This window comes from Humulus lupulus, chromosome 9, assembly GCF_963169125.1.
Source record: "Humulus lupulus chromosome 9, drHumLupu1.1, whole genome shotgun sequence".
In the NCBI taxonomy this organism is placed as follows: domain Eukaryota; kingdom Viridiplantae; phylum Streptophyta; class Magnoliopsida; order Rosales; family Cannabaceae; genus Humulus; species Humulus lupulus.
Genome location: NC_084801.1, coordinates 128,189,440 through 128,208,331, shown reverse-complemented (window position 1 = coordinate 128,208,331; position 18,892 = coordinate 128,189,440). Strand labels below are relative to the sequence as shown.

The 18,892-nt window shown below is 31.4% G+C and overlaps 1 protein-coding gene and 1 long non-coding RNA gene across 2 annotated transcripts; one reads left to right on the top strand and one right to left on the bottom strand.

Annotated features, from left to right (window-relative positions):
• Positions 1 to 1,330: 1,330 nt before the first annotated feature.
• LOC133800034 (uncharacterized) lies at positions 1,331 to 11,657 on the bottom strand. The gene is made up of 12 exons (XM_062238013.1): positions 11,547 to 11,657; positions 10,916 to 10,973; positions 9,140 to 10,051; positions 8,999 to 9,027; positions 7,048 to 8,884; positions 6,024 to 6,936; positions 3,666 to 3,724; positions 2,666 to 2,762; positions 2,444 to 2,568; positions 2,280 to 2,358; positions 1,598 to 1,718; positions 1,331 to 1,450 (listed from the first exon to the last, which is right to left on the bottom strand). The coding sequence occupies exons 1-12, from the start codon at positions 11,655 to 11,657 to the stop codon at positions 1,331 to 1,333; spliced, it is 4,461 nt and encodes a 1,486-aa protein (XP_062093997.1).
• Positions 11,658 to 14,095: 2,438 nt separating this feature from the next.
• LOC133801789 (uncharacterized) lies at positions 14,096 to 15,166 on the top strand. The gene is made up of 3 exons (XR_009876978.1): positions 14,096 to 14,150; positions 14,256 to 14,333; positions 14,965 to 15,166. It is a non-coding gene; the product is annotated as an uncharacterized LOC133801789 (long non-coding RNA).
• The last annotated feature ends 3,726 nt before the right edge of the window (positions 15,167 to 18,892 follow it).

Sequence of the window (18,892 nt, the reverse complement as noted above, 5' to 3'; positions counted from 1 at the left end):
ATTTTTTGGCAAAAAAAAAGTGGGCCGGCCCAAATAAGGAAAGTGGGCCGGCCCGACTTGGGCCCGACACGGCACGAGCACGGCACGACATGGGCCGGGCCCATGGGCCGGGCCCATGGGCCGTGCTGGGCCTACTCTTTCAAAAATGGGCCGGCACGAGCACGGCACGAATTGAATATGGGCCGGGCTCGGCCCGGCCCGAATTTACCGGAGGCACGAAAAATGTGGGCCGGGCGGCCCACATTTACAGCTCTAGTGCTGAGCATAAAATTCAAAAAAGCCATAAAATTGAGTACACCGACTTTTTGAATACCGAACAAATTTAAACCAATTAAACCGAATACTAAAAAAATCGTTAACGGTGTAAACTGCCACTATTCGATCAGTTTGAAAAATCCGTATGGACCGACCGATTTGAACCGAAACCGACCGAACTTATAAATATATAGAGGTTATGTTATGCTTATGGATTTTTAATTATATTTTCAAACTTTCAAATTTGTGAATGTAAGTATGTTCTATGTATTTATGTTTTAAAAAAAAAACATAAAAATAAATTCTAACAATCCAAAATTTTTAGTTTTTTTTTAACTAAAACTTTCTAAAAAATTATATAATTTTTTTTTATTTTTAAAATGAACTTCGGTTTGGTCGGTTTAATTGATCAAACCGCGGTCTAAAACGGTCAGTTTTTTTCTTTAATTGGTTTGGTCGGTCGGTTTTTTTATCGCACCAATCCGGACCGAAAACCGAATCCTAAATTTAATTATATGAAAAATCCGTCCAAACCGACCGATGCTCAGCCCTACACGTTTGTATGTGTAGGGGTTGTGTCTAATTTATATGTGCACATATCATTACTCTAGCCCCAAATATACTAACGTAAATAAACGACCTTATTTTAAAAAAATTAAGAAAATGGCAAGTACAATAAATTAACATAATAATAAAATTACACAATTACCCTTACTTAAAAATAGGAATGCAAACTTATCTTTTTGGTAGGTTTAGTTTATTTCAAATTTTATTATGTTGCCTTGCTATGGCTCCAATAATCCACTTGTGAGACTTGCTTGAGAAGAGACTAGGCTTGGTATAAATATATATATATATATATATATATATACTAGTTAGAATGTACGTGCAATGCACACGTTATGTTTTGCACTATATATGTTTGAATTTAAAACAATTTAAAACAGAAATATTTAAAAATTATATAATTTCCATAATAAATATTAAATATGTGAAATAATGAAAATATATTACATGGTATTAAAAGAAAAACGTTGTGTTAATATTTAAAAGATTTAGTTAGGTAATTTATAAACTAAGACGAAGATTCAACTACTTCCTCTAGTTGCAATTCTTGAATAGAGTAGACATTAAAATTCTTATATTGTTGTTGCTTTAACTTTTCTGGATCAGCATAAATTTGTATTGTCCAGCTCTTTGTTGACAATTTTTTGCTTAGTCTTTCAATATATTATTTCTTCTCCTGAGAAATTATTTTTATAGGTTTAAGTTAGTGTTGAAAAATGATATTACTGAAATTTGTTTAGTATATACAATTTTTTTTTTTTAAAATACAACAAACCTCTTCAGAATGTTCCATTAATTGTACTGCAGAGCAACCCAACATCTCTTCTGCTACATGGCCGAACATAATTACAGATATACTTCCAGTGTTCTCATTGATTTTCGCATATGCCCTGGCACTGAAATTGATATGATTTTCATTTGAGCATTAGTTTATTTTAAGAAGATACATTTTTTAGAACGTTTAAATTATTTAATACACACCGTGGTGTTGCAATTGATCTACTTCCACATTTACACACAAAGTTTTCATTGTATGTTTTTGTAGTTCCCGAGTTACATGCAGGGCATGACATGTAGTAGAATATTTGTGCTAAGTTTGTTAGAATTATTTTTCCTTGAATCCAGAATTTTGCTATCTACATCAATTTATTTGGAATAGTCAGTAAAAATGTTGGTATAAATATAATTTACTGGAAAATAATAAAAATCACTTTACCTCCATTGGTTGTAAACTTTTCATCAAATCTGCAATATTTCCAACCTTAACAATTTCACGAATCCCAACAGACGATAGGGAGACAGATGGATATGTACAAGATCTTGCAATGATACTTCTTATTTTTAATTTATTTTTATCTGCCCTGAATAATAATAAAATAAAGATAAATGTTAGAAAATCTTATTATGTAATTAGGTTTAATTAATTAAAAGCTAATTGATATGTATTTAAGAATTACCATTTTCGCATTGTTGTTGCTTGTGGAAGTGCAGGATTTATGGTAAAGTTATTTGATGAAGTTGTTGACAAAGTTAAACCTTTTTCAAAATGAAATAATGTTAATGAAAAAGTATATATATATATATTTTTATAATTTATAAGATTGTGACTTATAATACTTACCTCTGTATGATTTGACAGATATGTTTGTTGCTAATATGATTGGTTTTTCATCGACAATTTCAGATATTTTTTGGGCATCATATTTGACAAATTGACCCCACATGGTTAAACAAATTGGATTGAAACTAAAGTTTAAGAAAATTTGAAATAGTTAATATTTAAATAAAAATATATATTTCTTATGTATTTAAAAAATTGAATTATTTTAGGTTGTCTTCTTACCTCTTATCAATGAGATAAATTTCTTGGATTGTTTTTATTCCATGCATTGTCGTTACATCTTTAGCTGGGCTAATTTTTATTACAACTGCTAATAGATCTGTATTTTTGGATTTCAAATATTAGGGATTCGATAACGAATCTGCAATAAAAATTAGTTTAATTGTTATAACAAAACTTAAATTAAATTACCTATGTTTTTAGGTGTCATTTTGTAAGGCTCCAAATCTTTGAAATTGACTATGTCATATTTTGGTTGTTGTACATGGTCGTCATTTTCTGATAATTCTTCTATTTTGGTCTTTGAGTTAATCGTCCATTAATATGGATGGTCTCCAATTTTGTAACGTGGATTTGCTTGTATAACACGTGCATTTGTGATGTAATATGATTGGTAAACATTTAAAGAATCCTCCCAAGTGTGGATATCAGACTCAAAAATTGTAGCTTGTACTTTATTTCCCTGTGTCAAAAATAAGAATACATTGAGATTATTAAGGTATAATCTGTTTTTTTTATTTGCAAATGAATAATTAAAATGATAAATATATTATTTAAAATTAGTGAAGAAAATAATTAGTTTACCTCTTTATCAATAAGCGTCAGATTTTGATATTTTAATTGTTTTTGTGGGCTTGTTCGTACAACTGACTTTTCAGAAACTATCATCTTAATTGTCCAATTTTTTGTAGTTGGATCAATATCCTTTATTGATGTGTGCATCATGCTGTTTATTTCTTCAACTTTTATGAAATACACATAAATATCAAAACATAAAAATTATTTAACAACAATATACAATAGTGAATAAAATTAAAGATGGAGTATATACTATATAATGAAGGAGAAATAAAAAAAAAAAAATCACATAAACATAATTGGTTTAAGAAAAGTATTTGCAAAATTTAAATTAGTTTTGGCATAAATACTTATTGGTTGAGATTTGTCTACTGAACTACTATTATTATTATGCTTTAACTATATGGAAAGGAATTTTACTGACCTTTTAAACGTTCCATCAAAGCTTTAAAGAAAAAATCACAATGTATTACTTCAATATCCCTGAAAAGAGAAAAAAACTTCAATAGATGTGTATTTAGTTTGCTTAATTGTTGAACATGAATGATAAATTTGTAGGAAAATGATCTTTTCCTAAAATGTTTCGGTTGACAAGGTGACATCAAGAACTTGATACTTAACTAAAGTTATGATAAAAATGTCATGTAATAAAAACAGAGCAGAAAACACAGTTTAATCTTAAATGTCGAAAAGTAATAATGATAGTCTCACTCAGAAAAGATAAATGAAATATGCATGTATACAATTTCCAACAGTTAAGATTGACCAAAATAATATTCAGCAGTAAGATTCCAAAGACTTTATCAGAAAGTTGCATGATAAGTACATATACTATATTATAGACTGAAAGTAAAATGAAAGAAAAGTATCCGCACTATGTAAAGATCAAATTAAGAACAATTACGATTGTCTTAATATAAGATTTATGGCAATGGATGCATCTTTTCTCAAATGTTGCATTGTGAATACTAATAGTTGTGTCCTATGGCAATGGATGTATCTTTTCTCAAATGTTGCATTGCTTCATTGAATATTAATGGTTATGTCTTTATATATATTTATCTGAATTATTACAGATATTATATTTTTTTGGAAAATTAAAACTTTACAAAAAAAATATAAATGAAATTATTTTGGTAGGTAACATTTCTTAATACTCATATTATTTCAAAGTTCCCTAAAATTTATTTCATTTTTATCCTCATCATTATATTCTTCCTGTTTTTCTAGCAACCAGGTTGAACCCTTAATAAAACCAAGACTAATATAAGGCTTCACTTGGTCATACGTTAGTAACTTGGTGAATTTAGCTCGTCTACCGTTGCTCGCGCCTGGTCTGGTGTTCTTGTACTCTCCGAAGAACACAGTGCTGCAACAAGTATAATGCTTCAAACTCACCAAATATATATATATATAATAGAATTAACTTAATAAATGAAATACAAATATTGAGAAGTAAGTCTGAATTTTTCGGCTAAATAGTTGGTTTTTATAAATATACATAATTAGATAAATTAGACAAATTATAAATGTATGATAACAGTTCTATATGTATTATGTAGTTGTAATTTGTGATGTATATATGAGTCTTTGGCTTACGGTCAAGGGAGTCAACATTGCACATCTCTTACTCAATTATACTTGTGTACTTTTTATCGTGTTGAATTCCATAATATCAATAGTATGTGTATAGATTGTTTTATTAACTTTAATTAAATGTTCAACATAAATATTTTGAGTAGTCAAATGTGAGGTAAGAGCCTTCACTACTTACCACATGCATTTTTCCATAAGTTTTCTGGAAGCTACTATTAAGCTATAGCTTGACTTTGAAGTTTGAACAAAGACGAAAATATTACTAAATTCGAAAGCATCTTGTTGTATTTATTGTTATAGCATACTAAATTTTGTTAAAGCATACAAAATTCTATTAAACCATAAAAAATATTGTTTCATAGTAATTTCTTTTAAAACCATGTTATATATTTTAGTTATTTCACATCATTTAATATAGTTTATACAAATTATGTAATTTTTAAATATATAAATACTACAGATATGAATAAACCAATTGAAATATATAATATTTTGAAAACTATTTTGCATGTTATATTTTGTAAAAAAAATTTGTATGGACAACATAATATTTGGAAACTAATTTGATAATATTTTCATATAGTATTCTTTTTTTAATTTTTTAAGGTACTTGGATGTTAAACACACTGGAATATATAATATTTTGGAAACTAATATGCACGTTATTTTTTTTTATTTTGTATTTTTATTTTGTATGGAGGATATAATATATTGAAAAATAATTTGAGAATAGTTTCATATAGTAATTTTTTTTTAACTTTTTAAGATAATTGGATATTGAAGAATTAATTTAAATTGAAGAAATTTAAGGACATTGAAGAATTAAATTTAATTAAATGATTGTAATAGAATATAGATACATGCAGTAAATTAATTTAATCTTGCTAGTGTTAGTAATTATGTAAATACAATGTTTTTTGTGTAGTTTTTTCCTCGTTGTTCAGTGGACACTGGTCGTATTAGAATTCTTACTGTAGATGATGTTTTCGCCCTTGATAAAGCCATATATAATTGACCATGTGAAAAAACTGGTTGAGGCAAATAAATTCCAACATAATCCAATGTTTGTCCTTGTGACTTATTTATAGTCATTGCAAAACTCAATCTTATAGGGAATTGTGTTCGTTTGAATGGGAAGCCACTGTTTTTATCAAGATTTGGTAAAAATGGGATCCTAGGAATGAACACTCTTTTCCCATTGTAATGTCCCACTGCAATTTCTGCATCTATGATATTTTTATCAAAAGCTCGACAAATTAAGCGTGTTCCATTGCATAGGCCTTCTGAAGGATTAATGTTTCTGAGAAGCATGATTGGGAAATTTTTCTTAAGTAACAATTCATGTGGAGGGAGTCCATTTGGGGTTAGATTATTTAAGAAATCTTCCATCACTGATTGTTCAGATGAATCTGTTGTTTCATCAAAACTATAATATCGTTGTTCTTCACCAGGGAATCTATGAATTAACAAAGTGTTTATTTCATCAACAAAATCATTTTTTGGTGTTAGTATGGCTCGTTTCATCATACTGGAAATATTTTGTGAAAAATTGTGAATGTTGTGGAAAACATCTTCAATCAAACGATCTAAAGAAAACTTATCATCAACATAAGGAATAAGCATGCAAGTTGGTATTTTTATCATTTCATTGACTGTGTTTGGTGGCATTCCATTGCCAACTTTTAAAACATAATCTGAGAATGCAGGATCCAATCGTGCTCGCATGTTTTCAATTAAGTGGAACTTGGTCAAGGAAGGCCACAAATATGAATAAACCAAACTGGAACGAACTTGTTCTTCTCTCGTTCCTTTACGAACCACGGGTAAAACCTGTCTAAAATCTCCACCCAAAATGACTACTTTTCCACCGAATGTTACATCTACATCAGTGATGTCACGTAACATTTTGTCCAATGCTTCTATATGTTGTTTTCGTGTCATTGGAGCTTCATCCCATATTATTAATCGGGTTGTACGAAGTAGGCTTGCAAGACCACTTTGTTTGCTGACAGAACATGTGTTCATTTCGCTAGTACCAAGTGGGAGTTTAAAACGTGAGTGTGCTGTTCGCCCTCCAGGAAGAATAGATGCAGCAACCCCTGATGAAGCAGTTTCAAGTGCTACTAAATTTCTTGATCGTAATGTTGCCAAAATTGCCTAGTATAAGAATGTTTTTCCCGTCCCGCCTGGACCGTCTATAAAAAATGAACCGCTTTTATTCTCGAGTACTTTTTCTAGGACTGCATCATATACATGTTGTTGTTCACTGTTTAGACATTTTGAGGCCGTAATATCTTCCTCTGGAACTTCAACACCCATTTCATCATTAATTTCTCTGGATTGAATTTCTTTGTCATCAAATGAGATGTCATTGTTTGTGAGATTGTAAGAGTTGATGTCTTTCCCCAATGAGTCAATTGCTAAAGCAATTGATCTCAATACCTGGATTCTTACATTTGAAGTAGGATAGTCTGCTGGTTTGAAATCAACTGACATTTCATTTTCAAAACGCTCCCAAAGGTATCTTGGATTGGTTGGATTACAATAAACCAATATGGTTGCAAATAACCGTCTCAAACTGGCTGGCATTTGGAATAACGATGCTTCTTGTAAACATTCTTCTAAGTTGTTGTCTCTTTGTAGTAAACCATGCAGTGTTGCTGCATCGCGAAATGTTGGGACTACAATTCCATCAATAGACCTAATATCTTGGAAGGATATTGGTCCTTTTAAATGAGTTAATAGTAGTCGTAGATAATATCTCTCGCCTTCAAGTGGATTTGCTGTAACAATACGACCTATAACTGTTTTCTTTTTTCGAGGGGTCCATTGTTTGTGTTGATGGTTCCATACATAATTTTCTGGAAATTCTTTGTATAGTAGTCTTCTTGCATTGGCATCTATTTGATTCATGGCAAAGAATTCTGTTAACATAGTTTTTCGAGATTGATCTGAATTTACAATGTTGGTTAGATCGTCTTTTGCCTGGAAAGTGATTGACTGTTGATCTTCAAGATGTAAATGTAAGCTATACACTGTTGGGTACATTTCATTAATAACAAGCCCATATATTCTCCACATAGCTTCTGGGGGAGCGATCCATCGAGCTGATTGAAATTGTTGGATTTCATCAACTTGATGATTATTTTCTTCAGAAATCAAGTTGAAAGCAACACGATCATGGCCTTTGTAAGTGTACTTGTAAAGATATTTGACGGCTTTTATTGTTGAGCAAATCTCAACATTAATATGACAATCAAATGTTGCAAGTAGATATGGATTATATGGAACAACCCAACGATTGTCTAAATTCTTTCCTCTTACTTTCACGTTTACCCCATTATCTGAACGCTTATAAATGGGGAAACAATCACTTCCTACGTTTGTATTTGGTGCATATTTCTTTGGATAATTACTTTTGCAACAACCATTTCTTTTCATGCAAACATTGGATGGGTTTAAGACTCCACAGGGTCCATGCATCATATGCTTCACTACCGCATTATGTAAATGTATGTTTGTATTTTGATATGGTATTTCTGCTGAAACAATTTCATCGAAAGATTCCGGTGTATATAATTTCCAATCCCTTTGCAAGATAATTAAAAAGTGTGCATGTGGAAGACCTCTTTTTTGGTGTTCTATGACATAGACATACGCTGAGACTTGACCAAATATCTTCTTCTTAAACAATTCGTCTTTCAGTTGTTCTAATTTCGAATGCAAAACTCGGGCAACCAAATCAGGTCTATTTTGAGGTTCTTCATGTTGGAGTAGTTCGTTTGAAATTTCCGGCCAATTTGGATTGCAAGTCATTGTTAAGAAAATATCTGGTTTTCCATAACGTTGTACTAAAGTCATTGCTTCCATATATCTTTTTCGCATGTCTCTTGGACCACCAATAAATGAAGAGGGCAAGATCATTCGCTTCCCAACATTAGATGCATTCCTTTCTCCAAGAGTAATGGTATCAACAATACCTTGATATATCTCTGTGCGAAAATGATTTTGGTTGCTTCTAAAATAATCCAATCTTGACGTCTCAATCTTTACATACATATCAACCACAAATTGTTGTAACAGTCTTCCAGAAATTAATAAGATTGAGTTGTCATTTTCTCAAATTTGTAATTTGTAGCAATAGTATTCACGGCATGAAACTATCGGACCCTTGTCTACATTGTTTAATCCTGAAATTTTTTAATGTAAGTTAAGTGATTATAAGTTGGATGTGCATACTTAAGTAATTTTTATAACATTAATATTATTAGCGTTTTGTAAACATTAAAGTTTTAATCTAACCTTGTTCTTCCCTTACTATCAATTCGTCAGCATTTATCGATTGTTGAGGTAGTATTGAATGATTTGTTTCGTTATATATAGATTTGTCTCCTCGATTAACCCTTTTAATTCCTTGATGCCATCCAATATCTCCGAAAGGGAATAATAGCGGATATTGTAGTGGATCATAACAACCAAAATAGTATTGAACTTTATGGTTTCCACCTAAATGGTTATGGACAAAAATGTCACGAGGTTTTAGTTGTTCTCCTTCATTATTTTCAACCAATATTGCTGCAACTTGTGACGATGTCGGTGCATTGAAAACCCGTTGATCGAGTCCTGGATCTGTCCTTATAAGAATTGTTTGGTTTTCCAAATCTTCTAAATCACCCAACGAACGGAAAAAAATTGAATATGGATTAATTTGAAGAATATCAATTAGTTGAGCGACAATTGATGGAACCATTCTATCTGAATCTAAAATTTGATTTTGTAGTTCATTATCTGTATCATAGAAGTACAACTGCAAATAAGAAGGACGACCATTCGAGGGTAGCAAATCATTGATGTAATGATATATCTGTCCCTGAGTTCTGAAAGTATAAATCCCTTTATTCCTTCGACAGAGATCTTTATCAAAATTTACTCCGAATGAGGTAAATGCGAACTTGTTGTTGTAAGTGCGAATGTATGTCCTAAAATGTATGGATTGATTTGTGTTCCTGGTAAACAAATCAAGAAGTTGTTTAGGTACATCATTTGTGGTTAAAGAAATCTTTCCATTACCACAACAAAAGCCAGTTGTCTCATGTGGGAATCGCTTTGCTTTGCAATGTGTACATCTAGGCATTAATTTTAACAAATAAGGTTTTGATGGTACGACCTTCAATAGTTTTCTAGATTGTACAATAGCATTTTGTTGCATCCCACCTAATTCATTGGAAAGTTAAAAGGTAGTTACAAACAAAAAGACCTCATATTGAGTTAATGGTATAAATTTTAAACAATTTCTGTATTGATTTGTTACCTCTAAGCATTGTTGATAGTTGATTTGAAGATTCAGAATCATTGTTGATAGATGTGTTGGTCTGTAAGATATTAACACTACTACCCACAAATCGTTGAGAATCATCGTCAATTGATGTCAATTTATTTATATGAATTAGATTATTTCTTGAAGCTTTTTTTTTGGCATATATTTCTCTCCGTCTTTTGCAGAGCTCGTCCTTCTTTTCTTGACATAAATCTTTATAAAGTTTTCTTCTTTCATTACTAATCAGATTGTTTCTTGAAGCTTTTTGTTTTGAAGCACCTGCTAATCTTTGAGAATCATCATGGCTAATTGATGTGGATTCATTTATATGAATTACATTGTTTCTTGATGCTTTTTGTTGCGCATATTTTGCTCTTCATCTTTTGCAAATTGACTCCTTCTTTTCTTCTGATAAATCTCTATATAGCTTTCTTTTTTGAGTTTGTTCATCGGTGTCTACATAAAATAACGTCAAATTTTAAAATTTTCTAGTTATGTTATTATTATTATTATTATTATTATTACTACTGTTACTTTGGTTTCACTCTCGATTTGGTAGGAATTAAACTGGTATAAAAAAGGGTTGATAAAAATTAATCTTTATAAAACGAATACATAAATAAAGATATATTATAATTTTTTTTAGTTGTTAATGTAGGTTTGTAGAAAAACAAATACATAATTAATAATATATTCTAAAATTTATTATCAATGTAGTTGTTGGTATAGATTGTTATTATTATATTATTATATAAACTAACCTTTACCAATTCTCATTATGTTAACAGAGGTGATATTTGCTTTATTTGATGTGGAAATCTGTACATAAGGAAGTAAAAATGAATAAATAACAGATATAACTTAAATTTATTTACAAAAATAATGAAATGATAACATGATATGCAATAGTTGTTGGGAAATTCCACTCACTATATAGTAAAATAAAGTCTATGAAAGTAATAACCTAACCTTTTATAGAGGATTATAAATTTGCCCACTGTTATTTTGGTTTCACTTAAACTGGTATAAGAAAGGTGGATAAAAATTAATATTTATAAAACGAATACATAAACAAAGATATAATATTCAAAAAATTAATTGGATAATAAATAACATGATTATTAAAATGTACAATATTATTTAAGTAGAAAGTTATTGTCTACATGAAGAATTATTTTGAGACACATTTTCAAACAGTAATTACTTCAATAACATATAATATATTAAACCTATAACTGGTTAAAACCAACTTAAATGAAATAATTGAGCTCGACAAATTGGGCAAGAAGGATTTCGACGAATCCAATTAACAATACAGTCGACATGAAACAAATGTAAGCATTGTGGCATATGTGCATAGGTCGTTCCCACTTCAAATTCCTCCAAACACACAGGATATGTCTGCCCTATCTGTTTATTACCTTCTTCAACTATGAAAGTAATAAGAATCAAATCCACAATCTCCATATTACTCCAATATGGAAACCAATCCTCAATTGCCATGTATGTCTCACAGTCTCAAAGTTCTATCTATCTTTAAAAATTCTTTTTTAAATAGTCACGAGACTCTGGTTAATAGCCAAAGCATAAAAGTTAGATTGTGTTCGATAATAATGATAATAGTAATTTATAATTTTTTTTTTAAAATAGTTATAAGTAACAAACTTTAAAAAGCACAACTAACAATTATTTAATTTAAATTGGTTGTTTGGTAAAAATAAAGAGTGGTCCCCTCTAATACTATATGAATGTTTAGCCACATCATATTCTTTACCAGCATTGAAAAGTTTCTTAACTGGTTTAAAATTCTTACTCCTAATTCACTACTCAGACCAAAAAGTCACTGTAGAATTGAGACTGTGTATACTTTTTAATTGAGCTCAATTAAATTTTATGAATATCTAATTTTGACTAAATATAATTTAATTAAGTAGTACAATTTTAATTATTAAAAAAATAAAGTAAATTTTAATAATATTAAAAAATTTGATCAACCAATGAAGATTTTAATTTATGTTATGTAAATTTTTTCTAAATTTTTCTTAAATTCCTAAAAATATTCTACCTATCTTTCTTATTATTTTTCTATCTCTTTAATTAGCTAACTTTAAATTAGCTAACAAGAGACCAATTTACTTTCAATTTTATTTTTTTAAATATAGTTCCCAGCACAAGCCCAAGAGCCCAAGAGAAGGAAACCTAATTCCTTATCTCTTCACCAAACCGACTCATCTCTAATCAGCCGCTTCTTCTCCTTCACCAAAATCATTTCCCTCAACCTAATTCCTTATCTCTCCACAGCCACATGGAGAGATCTTCTCCTTCACCAAACCGACTCATCTCTAATCAGCCGCTTCTTCTCCTTCGAATTCCTATTCGCAAGGACCGAGTCCCTTCTACACCTTCTCCACCACTTCTACGGTGAGGTCCCCCACCCATCTCTTTAATTTCTCTTTTGGGTAGAATTTTGAGCTTTTTTTCGCTTATGCATGTGAATTACAGCATTTTGAGACTGGGTTTGGTATAGCTTCCTTTACTTTCTAATTGTTTATGACCAATTTGTACATAGGTCACGGGTCATTATTTCCAACTTTTAGAATTTTTTTATTTTGAACGATTAAGATTCTTTAATTTTCTTGCTGATTTTACCTAAGTTTAATATTTGGCCTTAAATATGAAATCTTTTATCCTTTTTCTTCTTAATGGAATATGAATTTGATGATTTTTTATTGTTTACTTTTTTGTATTTTAGTACTATGAGCCAAAGATTCATGTATTATTATTGTTTTAGTTTGTAAACTTTGTATAAGATAAGATTTTTTTAAAAAACCTATAATCTATTATATGCTTTATTGTGAATTATATATATTGCATTAATTATAGTAGCGTGTATTTTAAAAGTTTGTCATTTTGTTTTTGTTTTGTTTATCCTTATGATACTACAATTGGTGTGTCTGAGTTGCATGTGGTGGATTTATCATGGAAATAGTGGTTGGAGTTGAGAATAGTGATGAATGGAAGTTTGAAGAAAGTGGGTTTTTTTAGAACAGTACCTCTTCTCTGTCTTCGCCCAAGTATATTGCCGATCCAGTTGTATACAAGCTTGTTCGGGTACATTTCTCCTTAATATTCTTATTAATCTTGTTCATTTCACTTATGTACAAAGTGTGTTTTTCCTATTCTTGAGAAGGCATGAAAATGTATTGAAACCTTACCCCCTTTCTTTTCTAAAGAGTTGCATGTGGCACAAACCCAGTAGATGAGTAATAGAAGTGTAGACAGGATAGGATGTTAGATATTTTGAAACAGATTTCTATTATCTTGTATAATGGTTTTATTTTGTTGATATTAATGACCTGAACAATGTGACTGGCAGCCATTATTTATGTGTAATGTTTTTTACAGGGCTAGGGATAAGAATTGCTGTATATGATTTGTTTTTTTTTGTTGCGGAAGCTCTATGAGTTGCTTTTTTTTCTTCTTCTTCTAATTTTCCCCTCTCCCCTCCACCATATTTAATATTCTGCGATTCAGGTTGAAGGTGATGGGAGATTTGTTCCTGCAACAGATGATGAAGTAATGGAGGTCGAGGATTTTCTTGTAGATGACAAAACTGAAATGCATGATGTTGTGGATGGTGGGAAGAATGCAAAGTGCTTGTCGAATGCATGGGCTTAGGCATGGTTCAACAAGTAAAATTAGAGATTGAGGGATGAAGATCTTACTGCGGCACCTTACACAGAACCTTACACAGAGATATCATCTCATTTTTGTCTCTCTCTGCATCTCACCCTTGCCTCCGCCGGCGTCTCCGATCTCCTCTGCTGGCCCCTATCTCTAAGCCCTGGTAAGATCTATTCCTTTGAATCGTCTAAATACTTGGTTTTTGACCAAGTTTTTAATACTTAATGCCATCTTAAATTTGTACCAGTTTAATTCTGTATTGTAAATGTGTATGATAATGCTTATTTGACCGTCTATGAACCCAAGGTTAAGGTATGGTTTTTTGATTTAATGTTGAAGTGTTTCTGGCTTTATCTACATCCTACATCCTGTTTGATTTACTGTTGTACTATATAAACTTCTGCCATGATATTATAGGTCGACTTGACTGCTTATGTGGAGAAGCATGAGTTTTGTTTTGATGCTGTTCTCAGTGAGCATGTCACCAATGATGAGGTATTGTCACTGTTTTTTGAGCATTATTCTCTAGATAACAATTGATATGTTTGTACTACTATATAGACTTGTTGCAAGTTTGAACTCATTAATGTCTAGGCTTGCAAATACTCTTCCTTGTATAATAATTGGGACTTAAGACTGAGTTATCAGTTTGTTGACCGCTGTGTTATGGAGAGTAGATATATGGGTGCCACATTCTTCACATGTGGCAGAATTATTTGGTTAAATATTTTTTCTTTTTGGTATGAGATTTCGGTGTTATGATCCAATTATATATGATATATCCCAGGAGTCAAATATGCACCTTACTATTTTAAATATGCATGAAAAAATGTCTAAAAGCTAAACTGACACATTGACCCTTGAAGTTTTATGGAGTCAGTAAATTAGAAACTTGGTACGTATTTTTTATAGTTGATTTTAAATGGGTCTGGTTATTGGAACATTTATCTTGTTAACTCTTACATTTCTTCTCTCGGTTTGTTTAAACTAATGTAGTTTTTTTTTCCAGTTTTTGCAGGATTACTAATTTGAAACTTGCATATGTACTCATCTAATTTTACTATGCTATTACTATATGAAAACAAATCTCACTAACCTTTTTAATCTAATCCCTTTTCACACGCAGGAAGCTTTCTTCGTGCTCTGACTTCTTCACCAAAAAAGGTTGAGAGGTTTGCTGCAAAGCCGAGGGGATATCTGTGGCAAGGCTTCGATCGAATTGAAACTTTGCAAGAGACTTAATTCCAGAACTGTATTTCTTGGGGTCGAAAATTTCTTAATAAATACCTATTACCAAACACATATATAAGTACAAATAAATTGCAGGATGATGCCCAAGCAATCATATAAAAAAAATTCACAAACAACTAAAAGCACAAAAGAAACAGTAAAGTCTATATATTATCAAATTGAAAAAATTCCTTAAAAAGTAGGACATTGGAGTAAAAATCTAAATGTACATTGCTCGACTTCACTAATTCCAAAACAAACAATCACAAATTCAAATGGGTTCCATTAAAAGATTCAATCGATATATACAATATTCCAAGAAAGATGATTTAGTACCTCTCGATTATCAGTGACCTTGAGAACCAATTTTCCATCGCAATGTCTGTATATCATTAAAAGAGGAGGTTTGATGAGATAAATTTTAAATATGGCTGTAAATGCCATTGGTTGTGTCTTATGGTTTGATGAGGTTTAATAACCAACTGTTAAGTAGTGCTAAAATCTGTTAAGTAGTGTTAAAATCTGTTAAATCATACCAAAATCCGTTAAATACTAAACTCTGTTAGATAGTCATTTATATAATAGGTAAGATATATATAGTGACTACACTTGTATTTACTTTTTGACAATACTGATACAGCCAGTTGGTGTTTTCTACACCTCAATAATTTTTTTTTTCTAATTTTTTTTATATGACAGTGTACATTGTAATCATTTAAGACACCTTACAAATTTTAAAAAAAATTCGAATAATTTACAGTGCTGAAAACAAGCTTCAAATAATTGACTTTTACAAGTGTATAAAAAAAATAAGCACGCGTGCAACAAGTTGTTTATATCATGTTTTCGATATCATAATTTATTCGAAATTTCTTGAAAATTTGTAGGATGTTCTAAATAGCTACAATGTACACTGTCATATAAAAAAATTTGGATTATATTTATTCAGGTGCCAAAAATAGAAAAATAATACATTGATATTATCAAAAAAATGGATGCGTTGTAATTGCTACCTATATAAATATTTGTTTTTTTTTATATAAATAAGAAACATATTGTAATATTCTTACAAATCATTTCAATTTTTTTTTCCTAATCAATCTACATTTCACATTTTACATATTATGCTCCACTAATATGCAAAGATGTTTCAAATGATTAAAATCCATTAAAAACTAATTAAAGAATTAATAATAAATTTATATACCACAAATTTTGAAATTTCGTTTTTAGTAATTACCAAATTAATTAAACAATGTGAATTAATTAAAGTGCGGAATGGTAATTAACTGTTTAAACAGATTGCAGTTCTATCGGGGTAGAATCCGAACTTGTCACAACAAAAACTGAACACAATAAAAAGACAATGCAAAACAATAAAGAGCACAACGAATTTTTACAAGGTTCAGAAACCCTTTCGGATAACCTACTCCTTGGGGCCACGCCCAGAGAATAAAATCAATTAATAAAGAATCACAAGTACAAAATATTGACTTAAACAAAATAAGACTCCCTCTTGAGATTTGCCGCAACTTTGTTGTACTTCTCTTCACTAATCTGATTTTGATTGAAACGCTCAACCACTTGAACTCCCTTCAATGGCCAGCGAGTGCTTGCATCCTCCCGACGCAAGGCTTGTAAAAATCCTCTCCCGAAGACTTATAAAAGTTGTGTTCAAATTACAATGTGTATTCACTCATGAACATGGTATAAACTCACCACTAAAAACTAAACACACATATTTCTACAAGATCACGTGAATACTTATGATCTTGAATACAAAGAGGAACTCTCACAAATATTACAATAATGCTCACAAAAATGCACAAAAGAGTTCACATTTCTCACTGCCTTTAGAGCCCTATTTATAGAGTCATTTTTCGTGCTCACAAAGGCTGAGAAATAATTCTTCTAATAAAGGCAAGAATAATTGAAGATATTCTTGATTGATGAAGAGTTGCCTTTTTTAGAAGATGCTGATTCGACAAATACGATTTTGGTGGGGACAGCTTAGACCTGTGTCGGATAAAAAACAAGCTAAAAAAGGAAACAACAATTAATGATATTAAGGATCCAATTTCCTGTTTATTATTTCTTGAGCTGCACGAAAATATATAAACAAATAATCCAGAAATGACTTTGGGTAAGTACTGAATATTTGTAATATAAAACTTCCCTTTATAAACAAATTGGGACAATATAATCTAAATAGGGAAGCTCATAATTATCTAAAATTCACAAAATGGGAAAGTGGATTTCCGAAAATTATAATAAAGGGAAACAACCAATTTATCTTTTAAGAAAAAGATATTTCTATAAAAATGCCGATTATAGGATTTACAATCTCCCCATTTGGCAATTTTATAGATAAAGAATATCTATTTTTAAAAGATCCCTGCAAAACACAAGTAAGTGCTTAAAATCATAAGAGTCACAAAATGACTCCCCCTGCGAAAGATAACCAAAGCACAAGATAAACCTGTTAATAAGAAACAACAGCAGGTCAGTCAACATAATCGATGTACCAAAAAATAGATTGAGGACCTTAGCAATTTCAGACGGACTAAACTTATACCAATGTCCCCTAACATACACTTTATGAAACATAAAAGAAGATTGGTCTAATAACTCATCATTCAAATTTGTATAAAATTCTTTAACAACCCGAGGCACAAACCCATCAAACCCAGACAAAGATCGCAACCAACCTCTTTCCTCTAAAGTGAGTAAGACCCCAAATACACGATGAGGAGCAAAAAGAAAATTTCGCTCACTAATAAAATGACGATGCTCATAAAATTGCATGTTCTTTTCATTATCATTAAAACAGAAAGTGAGAGAATGGGCTTTGAAAGAACCTAAGGAACGGACAGGAGCACCTTTTTGTTTAGTGAGTTTGGAAGACAATTCGGGAAATGCCAAAGGTGTGGTGCCTTTTGGGTCAGATGCAACAGGAGAGGCTTCGGATGGATCTTCTTCAGATTCAGTCTCCTCCGCCAAATCATCAAGAGGAACATCAGGATTTGGCTCGGTCAAGGAAGGGTCCAACTCAGGTTGAGAGTCTTCCATTTCATGAGAAATATCCTCTGATGAGGTGCAAGGAGGTGGGTTGATTTTTGCCTTTAATTTAAATCAGGATAGAGGAGATGAATCAGAGATGGAGCTGGTACCTTTTGTTGGAGCCACTTTGGCCTTCTTCCCTTTCTTCGTTCCAACAACCTTGGTCTTGCGTTTGCCTTTTTCCTTAGGGGTCAACACATCAGGAGATAATGACGATTCAAAGTCTTGATTAGATGGATCAGACACAACTTCAGTGGAGATTAATTGGGAATGACTTGAGGCCAAGGCCGGTTTGGCTTTGATTTGACCTTCGGAAGAGGCGAGTGGAACAGCCGAGGCTAGGATTGGCTCAGGATCCAAGTTGGGGAACGTAACTCCTTTACTTGAAGCTCCATGAACAGTAGATCCCATAGGACCCGAAAGAGCAAGAACCTTCTTTCTTACTGTGGTTTTAGGTCGACGGCCTGGTGTAGGAGAGACAGCAGGGATTAATGCTGGGACTGAAGGAGTGGCAGTGGGAACTGACTCAGGAACTGTATCCTGCTGAGACTTCACAGATTTAGAAGATGAACCATGGCCTCGAGTCTTCATGGCTGCTAAGAATGAAGCAAGTGAAACACACAGAGAAAAAAACCTAAAACACTTAAGTTATAAGTGAGAGATTCAACAAGAAAACACTGAATATGAAACAACCAAAGTGAAACCGAATATATGGAGTATTCGGTGCACTAATGAGGCAAGTTCAAAAATGCGTAACCGAAAAT

Bases quoted from the DNA above. Each gene is read 5' to 3' on its own strand.
- LOC133800034 (XM_062238013.1), bottom strand. From the start codon at position 11,657: ATGGCAATTGAGGATTGGTTTCCATATTGGAGTAATATGGAGATTGTG. The intron at 10,052-10,915 runs GTTAGTTTATAT...CCAATGAATTAG, and splicing joins CATAATGAGAATTGGTAAAG to GTGGGATGCAACAAAATGCT. The intron at 8,885-8,998 runs GTTTCATGCCGT...ATGTATGTAAAG, and splicing joins ATGTAGACAAGGGTCCGATA to ATTGAGACGTCAAGATTGGA.